This window comes from Saccopteryx leptura, chromosome 12 (genome assembly GCF_036850995.1).
Source record: "Saccopteryx leptura isolate mSacLep1 chromosome 12, mSacLep1_pri_phased_curated, whole genome shotgun sequence".
Classification (NCBI taxonomy): Eukaryota; Metazoa; Chordata; class Mammalia; order Chiroptera; family Emballonuridae; genus Saccopteryx; species Saccopteryx leptura.
In genome coordinates this window covers 44,587,119-44,603,851 of record NC_089514.1, presented here as the reverse complement: position 1 = coordinate 44,603,851, position 16,733 = coordinate 44,587,119, and the positions used below count along the sequence as shown (strand labels likewise).

Sequence of the window (16,733 nt, the reverse complement as noted above, 5' to 3'; positions counted from 1 at the left end):
GAATTTTCCTCTGGAATTGTTTCTATGGGATATATATGTTTATTTAAATATAATTTATGTTAAAATTACAATTATTATTACAGAATTGGGATCATCATACAGTTTGGTACTCTGTTCCTTTCACTCCATATTACTGAGAACAGGAGCTTCTTCTATCCTGTGCAGATGGGATGCATCACCCTCTCGGAGCACCCCGTCTCTACAGCGATCACATCCACGCCATGAGAGTGATACACCCACCGCCACAGGCATAGAAAAAGCTCCTGCTTTCGGGACTCTCCCAGACCTTCATTTGGCTACTTATCTGTATCCTTTGTCATATCCTTGAATAAACTGGTAAACTAAGTTAAATGTTTCTCTGAGTTCTGTGAACCATTCTAGCAAGTTAACTGAACCTGAGGAGGGGATCAGGGGAATCTACAATTTGTAACCAAATCAGACAGAAGTTGTGAGTAACCAAGGGACCTATTATTTGTGATCCATGTTTGAAGTGGGTGCAGACAGTTTCGTGGGACTGAGCCCTTAACCGGTGGGATCTGACATTATCTCCAGGTAGATAGTGTCACAATTAAGTTAAATTGTAGGACACCCAACTGGTGCCACAGAGGTTGTTATGGGGAAAAGACCACCATCTGGTGGTCAGAAGTGACAGAGGTGAAGTGTGAGTGTGGTAATAGTGTGACAGTAAAGGGGACACATGCAGAAGAGGAACTGTAGGTTTTCCCTTTACAGTTAAATTATGGAAAAATGTCCATATCTTTGAATAGTCTTCAAAATGTAAGTTTATATTGTTGCATAATATTCCAGATGTATACTAATTTATGTAACATTCTTCTGCTTTTGAACACTTAAGTTGCTTCAATTCTTTACTATCATAAGTAACCCTGTAAAACAAAATGTCTTGAACCTAAGTATTTTTTAAATATCCCTAATTTTTTGCTTATATTAAAATCCAAAAAGTATATGGTCTACCAGAAAGTTCTGTCCGTTTCTATCACAAGTTTTGACACGTAAGCACATGTTTATTTGGCGCATGTGTGCCTCTCTATTTTTATCACTTAATGTATACATACTGACGTAGCAAATGAACTAAAACAAAGTTGATTCACGTTAGTCTTATGTGTGAAGTGATACTGTACCCATGGCTATTGATAAAGTTCATTTACGCCACTGTAATTTTTACGAATTTCAACAAGGAAGAAATGCTACAGACGCATGTCTGTCACATCCACCATATTCCCTGGACTTAGCACCCTCCGACTATCACTTGTTTTTGTCCTTACAAAATTTTTTGAAGGGCAAAAAATTCAAAAATGAAGAAGATATCAAAGAAGCGCTAGTTCAATTTTTCGCATCAAAAGATAAACATTTTTCAAAAATGGGATATACAAATTGCATTCACGCTGGCAAGAAATCATTAATAACAATGGCAATTATATTATTTAATAAAGTTTATTGACAGTAAGAAAAATTTGTATTTTGTTTTATTCCAAAAACGGACAGAACTTTCCGGTAGACCTTATATAATTTCCAGGTCATGGATATACATATTTTCACAGTGCTTTATGTATTTTGCTGAACTGATCACTCAAAAGTTTACAATAACTTATACTCCCTCCAAGTATATGTTCATGACTACAGGAAAGGCTTTTTAAAAATTGAAGATGTAAAAATATCTTACAATTAAACTCTAAATAAGGGGGGATTATATATGATTTGCTATTCATTTGATGAATAATTTTTTTTCTTCAAAGGTGTCAGGAAGATAGGACTTTTTGGTTGTGTGGTAAAAGGGCCAGACCTTTTAACTGCTTAATCTTAAACATTCTGAATTTGTTTCCTAACCTATTATATAAGGATAATAATACTTGCTCTGCTAAGCCCAGTGTTTTGTGGGGATACCATGAGATAATACATGTGAACATGCACTGAAAACTATAATGTCACTTTTATTTGTCATTATTGACATGTAGACTGATTTGATACATAAATCATTAGATGTTTTAAAGTATCAATAGCTTTTTAATATATTAATCTTGATTTTCAATAACTTTCTTCATTTCAAATTCATATGATCAGGAAAGTAATTTTCAATTAATTGTCTTCAGTTTTATTGTATATACTTCAAAATAGTAAAACAATCATTTTGTTGTATAAACAATTAAGGTTCAGTTGCCAATTCTATTTACTTGGTTTGTCTCAGAAAAGAATTTGTCATAGAAACAAAATTATCCATTAAAAATTCCTATTTAATCTAAAGTATTTGGCACATGTACAAGAAATTTGAATGCATTCGCAACTTGCTTAAACCAATGCCTTTTCCAAAGCTATTTTAATTAAAAAGACAGTTTGAAGATCAGTCTGAATAATTATGACCAAATGAAACTAAAGCCAAGGACAGAACTAGTATTTAGTGGGAACTTGGTGAACCTAAAAGTTAGCACCTGTTATAAGCCTTCATTAGGAGGAAAATGGGGGAGGAAGAACAAGGACAGAAGGCAGGTAAGAATAACTGAAAACACTAAAATTTTAAAAAGTTAATGGATAGCAAAGAACCCTGTGACTTGGGCTTGTAAGGACTTCAGCCCATCTGGACTCCAGCCATCTCTATCACTATAGCTCCCAGTAATCTTAGTTATTGTACTTGGCCAAGGGCTTCCCTTTCGTTAAGGCATTCAGTTTCTGCACTTGCATTTTATTAAACACCATTGTTTGCAGTGTGTCTTTGATGAGAACTTAGAGAATTATTTGTAGGAGGAGGAAGTGGCTCCAAAGGGAGAACTAAGCAGTAAAGGAGGAAAAAAATCACTCTTTTCCATTTTTAACATTACCCACAGAATAATAGAATATAAAAGGGACTTTATAGAGTCATTCAGTACAATCCCTGTTCATCTAAAGGTTGAAGAAACAAATCCAGTCCAGTGACACAGATAAACCAATGGAAAAGCCAGTAAAATAATGATTCCCATGTTGTAGACAAAAGAGATCAATACTGCTGTCAACACAGTCCTGATCTCTCATATTTTTCTTGGTAACTTAGTCATTGTTATCCCTAAAATAAAAATACAGTACTTTATCTGTATTTTTGACTGGTCAAATGACTAGTATCTCATTTGACCCTTACAAAAACCTTTTGAGGCAAGTCAAGGGAAATATTATTGAGGTCATTTTTAAGAGCGAGCAATTAAAACACAGAGACGTCCAATGAGCGGCCTAAGATCATTTAGAGTCAGAACGAGGCAGGAGTCTAACTCTATTTCAATATTTTCTGTCAAAGAAAAAGTTTTCTCAAACAGTACCAACCCTAGTTCTTTATCTTCTTGTCAAGGACTCTCCAATTCTCGGTACCCCGGTCTAGTTTAGTGAAGTTTGGACCTAACTACCCACTGAGGGTACTCCTAGTTTATATCTAGTTCTCACCTTCAACGCCGCAGTTTCTTACTCCTTCCTTTGGTACTGATCCTTATTTAAGATCCTATGTTTCTCTGTGGGTTGTGGCCTCCAGGGTCTCACTCTAAAGCTCCACCCTTTTCGAAGAAATCGCGTCCTTGGTATCCAAGGAAACTACGTAGCCTTGCCCACCTTGCCCCTTCCGCGCTTTCCATTGGTCAGTTGCTTTGTTATGTCGCCTTTTCTTTCTGTCCTTCCAATGGCTAATGATTTTGAGGCAAAGAACGCATGCCTCACCGCCACGCTTTGCCTCCTGGGATATGTAGTTTCTGGGCAGCTTAGGCCCTCCCCATTTGCTCCTTTTGGAACTACTTATCCCGTCTGCCTTTGCGAAGGGGGGCGGTAGGCGAGAAGTGTGGGTCGGGATGGACACCTACAGCTTTGAAATTTCAGCTTGCAATTGAGGCGTGTGCGGTTGAATTTTAAGTTGCTGGAAACAGTGAGCGGTCTCGCTGTCCTCAGGGAACTCTCGCTGACACTTTCCCCGACTGGACTCGGGCAGTGCGAGTCACCTGGGGCTCAGGTGATCCGAGGCGGCGCGACAGGGGCGCGCCATGTTCGCAGCCCGCGCGGGCTGGGAGCTCGGCTGCCTGAGGCTGGGGCACCCCCGGGCGTGGGCCGGCGAGGCGGCGGGCCGCTGGGCGCGCAGGCCCGGCGAGGCCCGGCGGTGCGGCTCCGGTGGGGGCGGGCGCCGGCCCGGGTCCGAGCCCGAGGGCTCTCCGCCCGGCCCCGCGCGCGGAGCTCGTACGCAGTGGGCGCTGCCGGTGAGCCCGTGCGGTCGGCTGCTGGCGCGGCTCCCGTGCCACTTGGCGGTGAAGCCCCTGGACCCCCTCGCCTACCCCGACGCCGACCGCGTGCTGGTGGCCGTGAGCGGGGCGCAGGACCCGGCCGGCCTGCAGGTGAAGTACGACGAGGCGCTGAGGGAAGTGGCCGTGCTGTCGGACACCATCGACCCCGGGGCGTCCGTGGAGGTGGACGTGCCCCTGACGTTTGGCAAGTGGAGTTACAACGGGTTTGGTGCCTTTGGATCTGACATTCTAACCTGATTTAGTTTGTCCCCTTTAAAGCTGCCTCTTAGAGTTTGTCAGTCGTTACAGATTTCATTTCCCAACTGATAGATATATGAATTTACTGGAACTTCCAACTGCCCTTTTGTTGTCCCACCTGGCTGCCTGACCTCACCCTAACTTACTGGACAATCGCCTCTGAGGCAGAAAAGTTCCAGAAAGCTGATCAACTGCCCAAGGAGGAGCTTTCCAGGAAGCTAAAATCGTAAAATCATAAAGGGGAACATACCAGAACTTCTGACTCAGTATCCCCTCAGGCTCTCCCAAACCCTATAAAATTCACCCCCTAGTCTGTACCGATGCCCTTCTCCCCAAAGAACTGCCCGGCAGGGTTCCTTTCTTCCTTTCAACAAAGCCTGTTACTCTGGTCTTTTTGGACTCCCATGGATTCCAACACCAATCATTCAAGTTTTATAAAACGAATGGAAACATGGTTTGGGATAAGCTAAGTCAGGTAACATTTGTGGAGATCCTATGTTCTCCTTTGACACTTTGTTCCTATTTCGGTCACTGCACCTTGTCAATAGAAGAGCGTTTTATTTTTCAGGGTTGGTGTTTATTGATAACCCCTCAGTGGTATGGCAGTCCATCCCGTGTCCCCTTGCCTGCAGCTGGGTCTGGCCCAAGACAGCCCTGGCTATTGAGTGTTCCTTTCTAACCTGGACCAAGTGTTGGGTTTCATATAGGCGCCCAGCTTCTTACTGATCCGTCTTCGTTCATACTGGCCTAAGTAAACTTTCCGTGAGTAACAGGTTTTGAAGAAAAACATAGTAAGACCACCTAGGAAACCTCAGTTGATAGTGCCTGCATGATGCTTCCTCTGTGTTTGACATGCCTGTTATTTCTCAAGTGCAAGCCAACACTTTCTTAGGAAAGGCTCCCCAGGCTCTTCTCCTTCCTGGGACTGAAGGATGATATTGTTGATCATACCAGCAGCCAACACTTCTGAAATAATCTTCTCTAATCTTTACAATTGCACTTATAAAGTAGATATTATCACCATTTCAGATAAGGAAATTGAGATAACAGCAAGTTTCATAAAGTACGTATTTATTGTGGGTGAACAAATAGAAAAAACCCATGCCTTCATTACATTTTTCTAGTGGGAATTAGGTCAAGAAATATGCCTGTTCACTTGCAGATAAAAAGGGGTGGAACTGGGATTTGAACTGAATGGAGACTGCTGAATCACTATGCTTTATTGCTTCTCAACTTCTAAGTTTTTAATTTAATAAGAGGCCGTTGATGTCAAAATGTAACAGTATGGGCCCTGGCCGGTTGGCTCAGCGGTAGAGCATCGGCCTGGCGTGCGGGGACCCGGGTTCAATTCCCGGCCAGGGCACATAGGAGAAGCACCCATTTGCTTCTCCCCCCCCCCCCCTTCCTCTCTGTCTCTCTCTTCCCCTCCCACAGCCAAGGCTCCATTGGAGCAAAGATGGCCCGGGCGCTGGGGATGGCTCCTTGGCCGCTGCCCCAGGCGCTAGAGTGGCTCTGGTCGCGGCAGAGCGACGCCCTGGTGGGCAGAGCATCGCCCCTGGTGGGCGTGCCGGGTGGATCCCGGTCTGGCGCATGCGGGAGTCTGTCTGACTGTCTCTCCCCGTTTCCAGCTTCAGAAAAATACCAAAAAAAAAAAAAAAAAAAAAAGTAACAGTATGGAGTGGGGAGGATGATTTACTCATATAGTATTACAGTACAAAATAGACTTGATTATTGTATTAAATATCAGTATATTTTTTTATACAGAGACAACTAAGATTATATGTTCAAATATGTTTAAATTGATAGCCAAGGATGGCACCTTTATTTTTCTTTTCTGATTTTCTTCAGATAATTGGTGTTATTTATCCACAGTTTTAAGGTTTTAATATTGTTTACTGCTAGATTTTTCAGTTTTTAATTTTTTTTTTTTTTTCATTTTTCTGAAGCTGGAAATGGGGAGAGACAGTCAGACAGACTCCCGCATGCGCCCGACCGGGATCCACCCGGCATGCCCACCAGGGGCGACGCTCTGCCCACCATGGGGCGACGCTCTGCCCACCAGGGGGCGATGCTCTGCCCATCCTGGGCGTCGCCATATTGCGACCAGAGCCACTCTAGCGCCTGGGGCAGAGGCCACAGAGCCATCCCCAGCGCCCGGGCCATCTTTGCTCCAATGGAGCCTTGGCTGCGGGAGGGGAAGAGAGAGACAGAGAGGAAAGTGCGGCGGAGGGGTGGAGAAGCAAATGGGCGCTTCTCCTGTGTGCCCTGGCTGGGAATCGAACCCGGGTCCTCCGCACGCTAGGCCGACGCTCTACCGCTGAGCCAACCCGCCAGGGCCTCAGTTTTTAATTTTTTATTACTGAAAATACCTTGTGAAATAGCTGCATGGTAATACGCTCCTTTTTGAATATGAAAAGTTAGAGTTAGCATTTTAAATACTAAGTCGTGAACATAAACGGTGATTTATGCTACTCTTGCAAAATGTTTTTGATTTGGAGAGGCTAGGGAACAAAGTTTTAAATCTCCATGAATATTAGGAAGAATAGGCTAACTGACTTACCAGTTTACATAATGGCTTGTTAACTTGCTATGTTTTTACACAGAACTCTGTGGGAAAGAAACTTCTGTGATCTTTCCCAGAAGTGCTTTTAAGATTTGGAGTTTCTGACCTTCTCTCCCTCCTATGCTCCTTTCTCTCTTTAGATGACATTGACCAACAGAAAGTATTGCTGTGTCTAAAAACTGGCAGAAAAAGTTTCATTTGGTCCTGTTGCCACAGTGGAGGCTCCCTACCTTTAGAGGGAGACGGCTGTGCTCTTTCCAGTTTGCAGTAATACTATGAACGTGACCGAGGAGCTGGATTTCTGGGGGGTATCAAAATGCTTTGGAGCCCATTAACCATAGTACTAACTTGTATTTTATTTTTTCATTTCTAGATTTGAATATCAAGTCATCAGGGTCTGGCTGTGTAAAAGTCCAAAATATTCAGTGTGATAATTGCAAAATTGAAACTGAACAGGGGGATAGCATCTTACAGTCTGTTAAGGTATAAGCATTTTTCTAATTTTGTTTCAGCATTATATTTTTTAAAAAACCTTAAACTATGAACTGCAGTACCAGACTAAAGCTATTATTCTGAGTATCATTTGTTGTAATATTGAGTATTTCTGAAAGTATAGAAGGTATAGCAACTTTGAAGGTTTTTTTTCCTCATTCCTTTTAGATTTCATTTCAAAGTGTACAGTGAAACTAATAGGACATTAAAAAATATTAGATCAATTATATTTTAAATATATCAGGTAGCTCATTACTTACTGATTAAGTAGGTATTTTTGTTAAACAACAAATTCATCTTGTTTTGTAATGACATTTTATACTTAATTTTCTTAAAATTAGATTGGTCTCAACTTAAATGATTTTAAATACATCTCTGATTGGTTCTGGCTTATTACTACTGGTACTTCTTACACTTGCATATTCAAAATATTCCCAATATTTTTGTGAACTTTAGTGTCAGGTAACTTTGTTGATGAGAAGTCATTCATCTTTGCTTTGCAATTGCAAAACACATTCATTTTTAGATTCATAAACTAATTAGAATGATTAATTCATTTAAAAGTTTTGATGTTAATTTGTTTTGTCCAGTTACCTTTATTTTGCACACTTGCCTTTAGCACTGTCCACATGTGAGCCATTTCAAATAAACTTAGTTGCTTAAATATGGAAGATAAAAGAATACAGGGGGTCCTCTGTTCCGACGATAGTGACGTAACCCAAATTTTGGTTTCAGTCGAAACACACCCTAGCCTAAGTCACTTACCTATTTTAACACAGTTGTAAAATCATAATCTAGAACATAAAAACACAACTAAACCACAGGAAAAGGAAAAGGATATAAATACACTGTACTGTACACTGTACAGTAGCAACAGAAAAAAATAAGTGTAAAAAATATTCCTTACCTTTATTCCTGTGGTTGGCTTGCACACTGGAAGGGACATTGCAAGGTGGGAGAGAGGGACCTACTGGGAGTAAGAAGCTGGAGAGGCCGGAGAACCTGCAGACGGTGCTGGAGATACTGGGTCAGGTGACTCAGGATTAATTAAGGAACATGCAGGAGACGCTGGAGATGAGTCTACCTGTGCTACAGGTGTTTCATCTCAGGAAGCAGCTGATGTAGAGGGTACAGGATCTGTTGCAGGCCTCTCCACCTTCTTAAAGAATTGCTCCAGGCTAGTCTGGGAGGTTGATGACTTCTCTTCCAAAATCTGCCTATAGCACTGCAAGGCATCCATAACAGTTCTGTAGACCTCACTGAATCTGTCTTCACTGAGGTCCTCAGCCTGACATTTTGCCAACCCGTCCTCTGCCACAGAGGCAGATTAAGGTTAGTTGAGGCCTGAAGTACAGAAGAAAATATGGAGAGAGGGGGAAAATAAAAATACACGTTAACCATATTTTTAAATAAATAAAAAATATTATGTACTACTAATGTAAAAATTGCACATATGAAACCAAACTTGGTGTCATTAGAAAAAATATGTAAAGCTGGGGTTTTGCGGGGCTCTTTGGACGCTAGGGCCCAGGGTGAGCGCCCGGTGTGCCCACTATTAAATCCACCTCTGCTCTACCATAGAAAAACCTTCTGCCAAACCCTTGGTAGTAAATCTCTTAGGTCCTGGGGTTTCTCTCTTCCTCTTCATTCAGCTCCTTCTCCAGCTGAATGAGGTCCTCAGCAAGCAGCTCCTTCATGGGAGTGAGCGTGGTAAACTCAAAACATTGTATGTTGAGATTGTCATAACCCAAGGACCCCCTGTACTGTAACAGTCCTTGTAGTAAATGAAATGGTTCAGGTTTTTGTTGTAAAAGATTGCACAATGAAGTCTTCATGGTGGATGACTAACTGGATGAGAATATTATAGTTCCTTTTTTCTTAGATATTATTCAGTAATCAATGCACGAGTTTCAGAAAATTCACATAAAATATTGTCCTCTGAAGATTCAGAGTTTTAGATTTTAAATTTCATAATCAAATTCAGAAGCTAGTATGCTCTTGGCATTATCTTTTGATTCATCTGATAACTCTCAAAGATATTTTTCTCAACTTTCTTTTGTCAGCCATTGTGGGCATAAAATGAAAAATGTTTTCTCAACTTGGGCACTGTTGACGTTTTGGACCAGATAATTCTTTGTTGTCAGGAGCTGCGCACTATCAGACGTTTTTCAGCATGTGTAGCCTTTACCTACCACGTGCCAGTAGCTCAATGAAGAATTATCTCCACTCATTGCCAGATGTCTCTGGGGACAAAACCTCCGTTAGCTGAGAGGTACCATTCTAAACAAGTCATCCTTTAATGCCATCATTCTTCTGTTGCCCTTTTTTTTTTCTTTTTTAGCATAGTTCAGAATAATTTACTAATAATGATGAAATAACTTGTGGGATAATGAAATAGCAAAATGCTGTAAGACATGAAAAATAAGAACACGAAGAACCTGTAATGAATTTCAGATTTACAAGAGTCTCATGGACTGATACAGTAATTTTGAGATAGAATGAGTTTTATTCTATTTTTAAGAAATCAGTAAGTTTTCTATTTGTTCTTTGGAAGATCACTAAGAAAGAATAAAAGTCATGCATTATTAGTCTTTACAAATAGAACAGCTCAAAAAAGAAATTCAAGAACTAAAATTGTGTCCATGCTCTGGCTGGGTAGCTCACTTGAATGGGACATTGTCCTTATACACCAAGGTTGTTGGTTCAATTCCCTGACAGGGCACATACAAGAATAATCCTGGGAATGCGTGATTAAGTGGAACAACAAATCGATGTTTCTCTGTTTCTGTCTCTCTCCACCCTTCTCTTCCTCGCTTTCTAAAATCAATTTTAAAAATTAATAAAATAAAATTAGGTCCAGTGCATCCTAAGGTATACACCAAGAGTTAAAAGTATTATTCTTGAGATCTCAGGGTTTAACTGACTTAAATTCACAAATGAGAACACTTGGTAAATATCTGTTTTAAGATTTAAATATGATACAGTATCATTATCTTGAATTAATGATCAGTTATTAGTATAAGTTTCTGTTCCACTCATTTTAAGGACTTGAAATATATTTGGTTTATGTAATAACATGTTTATAGCCAGTGTTTTCCAGTGCTTTTTATGTACCAGAAAACTTAGCTAAGCCTTCATTTAATACTTGAATACTTATCTTCCTCTTAGCAAGAAAGAAACTATGAAACACCAGGATACTGAGGAACTCATTTAAGTTCACATAGCTAATAAATTGACCTGAGAATTGAACTTTGGTCTTTCGGATTTCTAAGCCCATGCTCTTTCCACTTTTCTTATTGTCCAATCAAAATGTATGACAATACTACATTTATCCGGCATTCTTAGAGAATAACTAAGTAAATATTTTAGGCAATAGACCCTTAACTTATTGAATGCCACACATTTGCATTGTTTAAATGTAGTATAATAGCTTATATTATACTAGTTAATGATTTAAACATTTATATTAACTATTTTGTTTCATATTTTTAAAAATTTTATAACTTGCCTCATTTTTATTTTATTTTATTTTATTTTTTGGAATTACATGAGCTTTAAATTAAAATAATAGCTCTTAACTTTTTTTTTTTTTTTTTAGATAGAGACAGGACAGGAAGGGAGTGAGGGAGGAGAGAGGATGAGAAGCATCAACTTGTAGTTGCTTCAGTTTAGTTGTTCATGGATTACTTCTCATAGGTGCCTTGTTGGGGGAGGGGGCTCAAGCAGAGCCAGTGACACCTTGCTCAGGCCAGAGCCCCAACCTGGCACTCAAGCTGTCAAGCCTGTGCTCCAGCCAACAAGCTCATGCTCAATCTGGTGACCTCAGGGTTTCAAACCAGAGACCTCAGTGCCCCAGGTTATGCTGTATCTACTCGTTATCACTGGTCAGGCTAATAATAGCTCTTAACATTTTTGAGCTTTAGACCTCTTTGAAAATCTGATGAGAGCCTTAGCCCTCTCAGAAAAAAAAACAAATGCACATGTATGTCACCTTTTATTTACAACTTTTAAAGTTTCACAGACTCCCTAGAACTTTAGTGTAAGATTGTTTAAGAACTCTTGATTTAAAGTGACAGTTGTTTTGAATACTTTTTTCTAATATTCATCAATTATTTGTCTGCTTGATAATGACTATATTTTTATACTGACTTCAGACTCGTATCACTGTGGGTAACTGAATCTTGGATTTCTTCTGTGAAATGAGAATATAGGATACCCATTTTTCTGAGTTGTTGTAATGATTAAATAATAGTTAAAGTAATGAATGTTGTGTTTTGATGCAAAGAAGTGCCAGATAAGTGATAAATTTGTTATTATTAATGATGACTATTAATAACAGTGGACAGTGACAGTGATTATTGTTATCATCATCATCATTTACCTTTAGTTAGCCCGTCAGTGATCTTTGATTCTCAAGTTCTTTTTCAGTGATGCTATTGGAACACCCAAGTAACTATTTATTCCCCTTTGAGTTCACATGTCTTATTTAATCCCTTTAACAGCAGATGACATTCTTTTCTAGTTGGTGTTATTATTCCGAACAGTGCATGTCTATATCATTCCTAGTTCCTCTTTTCTCCTTTGTCATTATTTAAAAAGAAACGTATAAAATGTTAGAAATCTTTTTAGTAGTGTAAGTCAAATTTATTCTCTTCTTTTTCATTATATGTATTTTTGTATTTGTCTTTCAGAGTCAAAAATTACATGTTCAAACAAAAGGAGGCAAAGTGATCTGTCTGGGAACAATTTATGGAAATATAGATATTCATGCATCAAATAAAAGTGTAAGATTGAAACTCCTTTTTTTAGTAATTGGAAGTTACATCAAGTTGGCTTATACAGTGGGTAGGTTCCACAAAATTTGTGGCATAACATTCCATTTTTACTGCATTTTCACTCATTAGTAAATTCAAATTTCAAATTGAGGTGATTAAATATTATACAATTTAAATTTTAGTTTGTGATTTAATATTTTTGACAGTTTTTTAATTTCTTATTTGGAATCAGTAACATTTTTAAATACTTAATATTTAATTCTAGTCCTGAAGAGATTTTTATGATCATGGGTTAAAATTGATCATTAAGTAATACCATCATATTGGGATTAACTTTTTCTTATGTGTTAAGTTTATTTGAATGTTTTTCCAAGACCTGTTTACTTTGCCTTTAGGCAACTGAAGGATAAGTTTCAAAACTTTAGTACTTTCCACAAGATGGCACCAATAGATAGCTTTATTGTTCTCCAAAAATCTTTTATTAGCCATAGAGATTTTGATTGTTAGGTGGTTTGTATTTTTTAATCAACTTTTGTTGCTTTCTGTGACTTTACATAGTATTCATGAGTAAAAGTTTAATTTTGAAGTACAAATTATCACAAATTTTTTTAACACAACTTCTAATGTTTTAAATCTTTGAGAAAGATCTAAGTTACATTTTATTTTGCACTTTCACAATTTGCAGGGATTTTCTGTTATAAATTTGTTAAATTGCAGATTCAGCTTTGTTCTCAGATACATGGTAGGGAGGAATTGCGAGTATATCTTATAGGTATATTACTGTTGACATAATTAAACAAGGTAGATTATAACACTAATTGTTTCTGTTGTTGTCACTTTTATTTTCTGTCATCAACCTGTAGGAGACTATTTAAACCCACACATTTAAATATATCCTTTACATTAAACTAGGAAAATATTGAAAAACACTGCCTTGCCTCATGTGGCAGCTCTTCTGATATGGCATTTAGTTGGCAGAGTGCTGTGGTCTCGGATTTACAAAAGGGAAATTTTGTACAGCTTTTTTTATCTCCTTCAAACTCTGTTCTTTAATTGATGACTTATGTTATCTGAAATGATCTAAGTTATAAAAAATATTACATATTGACATTCATATATAAATATCAAAGAATAATTTAAATTCTCTCATAATTATTTGATATTTTGAATATTTTGGCCGCTGTTTCACTTATCATTTTTTTCTCACAATGTTCATAGTTCATCACATATACATTTAATCCTACTTTCTTTTTAAAAAAATTTTTAATTTTTTATTAAGTGAGAGATGGGGAAGCAGAGAGACAGACTCCCACATGGACCCCAATCCACCTGGCAAGCCCCTTCCGGGGCAGTGCTCTGCCCATCTGGGGCTGCTTTGTTGCTCGGCAACTGAGCTATTTTAGTGCCTGAGACGAGGCCATGGAGCCACCCTCAGGGCCCAGGATCAACTTCATTTGAGCCATGGCTATAGGAGGAGAAAAGAGAGAAAGAGAAGGGGGAGGGTAGAGAAGTAGATAATTGCTTCTCCTGTGTGCCCTGACTGGAAATTGAACCTGGGACTTCTACACGCCAGGCTGATGCTCTACTGCAGAGCCAACTGGCCAGGGCCTTAATCCTGCTTCCTGTTATACTATTTTGTTTTTTGCTTGATTGAGTTTTATGTTGTACAAAAGAATCAGTCTAGATATTTCTATTTATAGTGTTAATTTTTAAAGCATGTTTCTAAGTTTATGATTTTTTTTTTTTTTGTATTTTTCTGAAGCTGGAAACGGGGAGAGACAGACAGATTCCCGCATGCGCCCGACCGGGATCCACCCGGCACGCCCACCAGGGGCGACTCTCTGCCCACCAGGGGGCGATGCTCTGTCCCTCCGGGGCATCGCTCTGCTGCGACCAGAGCCACTCTGGTGCCTGGGGCAGAGGCCAAGGAACCATCCTCAGCGCCCGGGCCATCTTTGCTCCAATGGAGCCTTGGCTGCGGGAGGGGAAGAGAGAGACAGAGAGGAAGGAGGGGTGGGGTGGAGAAGCAAATAGGCACTTCTCCTGTGTGCCCTGGCCGGGAATCGAACCCGGGTCCCCCACACGCCAGGCCGATGCTCTACCGCTGAGCCAACCAGCCAGGGCCAGTTTATGATTATTTTTTATATAAAATTAATGCTTATGAAATGTTAACTTTCAGTACACTACATTTACAGAAATGTGCTTTGCCTGTTTGAGTGGCAGCATTTTAAATTGGTTAAAAGTACAGGATTAAGAACCAAATTCCCTGGGTTTCAATCCTGGTTCAGCTACTTACTAAGCTCTTTAACTTAAGACAATTTACTTAATCTGTGTCTTCATTTTCTGGAAAATAGAATAATAGTAAGGCACTTAACTCAGAGGATTGTTGTGAGAGTTAAATGATTGTTAATATAGACAAAGTACTTAAAGTTAACTACCAGTTAACTTTACTGAGACTGTTTTTCATTGTTCATAAAACAGGGATGATATTATTTGTTTTGTATACTGAACAAGCTTGTGAGAGTCTAATGAGCTCTATAAACAACAGCATTCATTGCATATTATTTTTTATGGAGTTAATGTTTTTTTTATTGTTATTCATTTCAGTATCATAAATTTTGTACAGAGAGGATAGAAATTCATCTGATTGTTGGATGAATTAACGACATAGTTGTTGGTTGACCTCTCTTTCTTAGCTTGGGCTACAATGACACAGTGCTTCCTTAAAACTTGGTGTTCAGCCTGACCAGGCGGTGGCACAGTGGATAGAGCATCAGATTGGGTTGCGGAAGACCCAGGTTCGAGATCCCGAGGTCGCCAGCTTGAGTGCAGGTTCATCTGGTTTGAGCAAAAGGTCGCCAGCTTGGACCCAAGGTCGCTGGCTCAAGCAAGGGGTCACTTGGTCTGCTGAAGGCCCATGGTCAAGGCATATATGAGAAGGCAATCAATGAACAACTAAGGTGTCGCAGCAAAAAACTGATGATTGATGCTTCTCGTCTCTCTCTGTTCCCGTCTGTCTGTCCCCATCTATCCCTCTCTCTGACTCTCTCTGTCTCTGGGAAAAAAATTAATTAATTAAAAAATTAAAAAACAAAACAAAACAAAAAATCTTGGTGTTCATTATATATAATATGGATTTATAATAACTAAACTTACAAAAAGTTTTCCCTTTCGTATAGGAAAGAAAATTAATTTATAGCAATATCTCTCTGTCAGTAAGGTATTGATTTTTGGATCTACATTTTTTTTCTTTAAGTAGCTGTTTCTGTTAATAAGCAAGCAGTATAGTTTAATCCAAAGGTCTATTTATGATGATTTATTTTATTGTTATTAGTAACTAACTCAGAGCCTCGATATCTTGCTGTAAACTGTGGTATCCTAAGTTTAATTGTTCTAGTTGGTATCTGATATAGTCCATTGTATTAGTGAATTTGAATTTGTTTGAAATTAACTTTATAGAATGATTGGTTAAAATAACTGTATTATTGTGGTGTGGAAAATTTGCTTTGGGGGGTGGTGGTGGATATTTTTTTATTTCCCTACAGAATAAAATATTTGATATTTAGTGAACAAAGTAAATCCTTGACATTTTCCAGAAATTCATAAAGAAGCTCTTAAAGGCTTTATTTGGTTGTGGGGAGAGTCTAATAAAAAGTGCTCCTTTGCCACTTCAATTAAGTTTTAAATATTCTCTTAATACTTATTTATCTTTTGTGTTCACTAAAACAACCTCTGTATCTGTAAAAAGCTAGACTATTCCTATTTATTTTCTACTTTATGCAAGCTTTAAGTAAAGGATAAAAATTTTCTTTTTTACTTTTTAAAAAAATTTTTTAAGTGAGAGGTAGGGAAGCAGAGAGACAGACTCCTGCACATGCCCCAACCAGGATCCACCCAGCAAGTCCCCTGCTGGGTGGTGCTCTGCCTATCTGGGGCTGTCACTCCTTTGCTCAGCTACTAAGCTATTTTTAGCACCTGAGGCAAGGCCATGAAGCCATCCTCAGTGCCCAAAGCCAACTTGCTCGAATCATTTGAGCCATGGCTGCGGGAGGGGAAGAGAAAGAGAGATGGAGGAGAGAGAGGGGTGGAAAAGCAAATGGTTGCTTCTCCTGTGTGCCCTGACCAGGAATCAAACCCAGGACTTCCATACGCCAGGGTCAATGCTTTACCACTGAGCCAACCGGCAAGGGCCATAAAATTTTCCAGGAATTTTATACCTTTACTATAACACTGAAGAATATAAAATATTTGTATCCTCACAAATTTGAATATACACGTATCTTTCTCAGACAAGTTTATTGAAATTAAATTTAAAGTAAAAGTTCCTGTGAATTCATAATTAGTTTACAGCAAACTATAGTAGATACGAAGCAGTTGGGTGTACATTATATATTTAATAAAAGACCA

The 16,733-nt window shown here is 39.0% G+C and overlaps 2 protein-coding genes across 6 annotated transcripts in view; one reads left to right on the top strand and one right to left on the bottom strand.

The window, feature by feature from the left end:
• The window catches only part of CCDC146 (coiled-coil domain containing 146), a 194,783-nt gene extending 191,252 nt beyond the window's left edge, over window positions 1-3,531 (bottom strand). For all 4 annotated transcript variants that reach the window (XR_010747551.1, XM_066354445.1, XM_066354449.1 and 1 more), the window contains exon 1: window positions 3,421-3,531. The gene's annotated coding sequence lies outside the window, so the exon portion shown is untranslated. The remainder of the gene's footprint in view (window positions 1-3,420) is intronic.
• Window positions 3,532-3,799: 268 nt separating this feature from the next.
• Window positions 3,800-16,733, top strand: part of FAM185A (family with sequence similarity 185 member A) — a 58,514-nt gene continuing 45,580 nt past the window's right edge. For both annotated transcript variants that reach the window (XM_066354164.1, XM_066354163.1), the window contains exons 1-3: window positions 3,800-4,443; window positions 7,433-7,542; window positions 12,243-12,335. In XM_066354164.1, coding sequence (XP_066210261.1) covers window positions 4,005-4,443; window positions 7,433-7,542; window positions 12,243-12,335 — 642 coding nt within the window. In that variant the 5' untranslated portion in view covers window positions 3,800-4,004. The remainder of the gene's footprint in view (window positions 4,444-7,432; window positions 7,543-12,242; window positions 12,336-16,733) is intronic.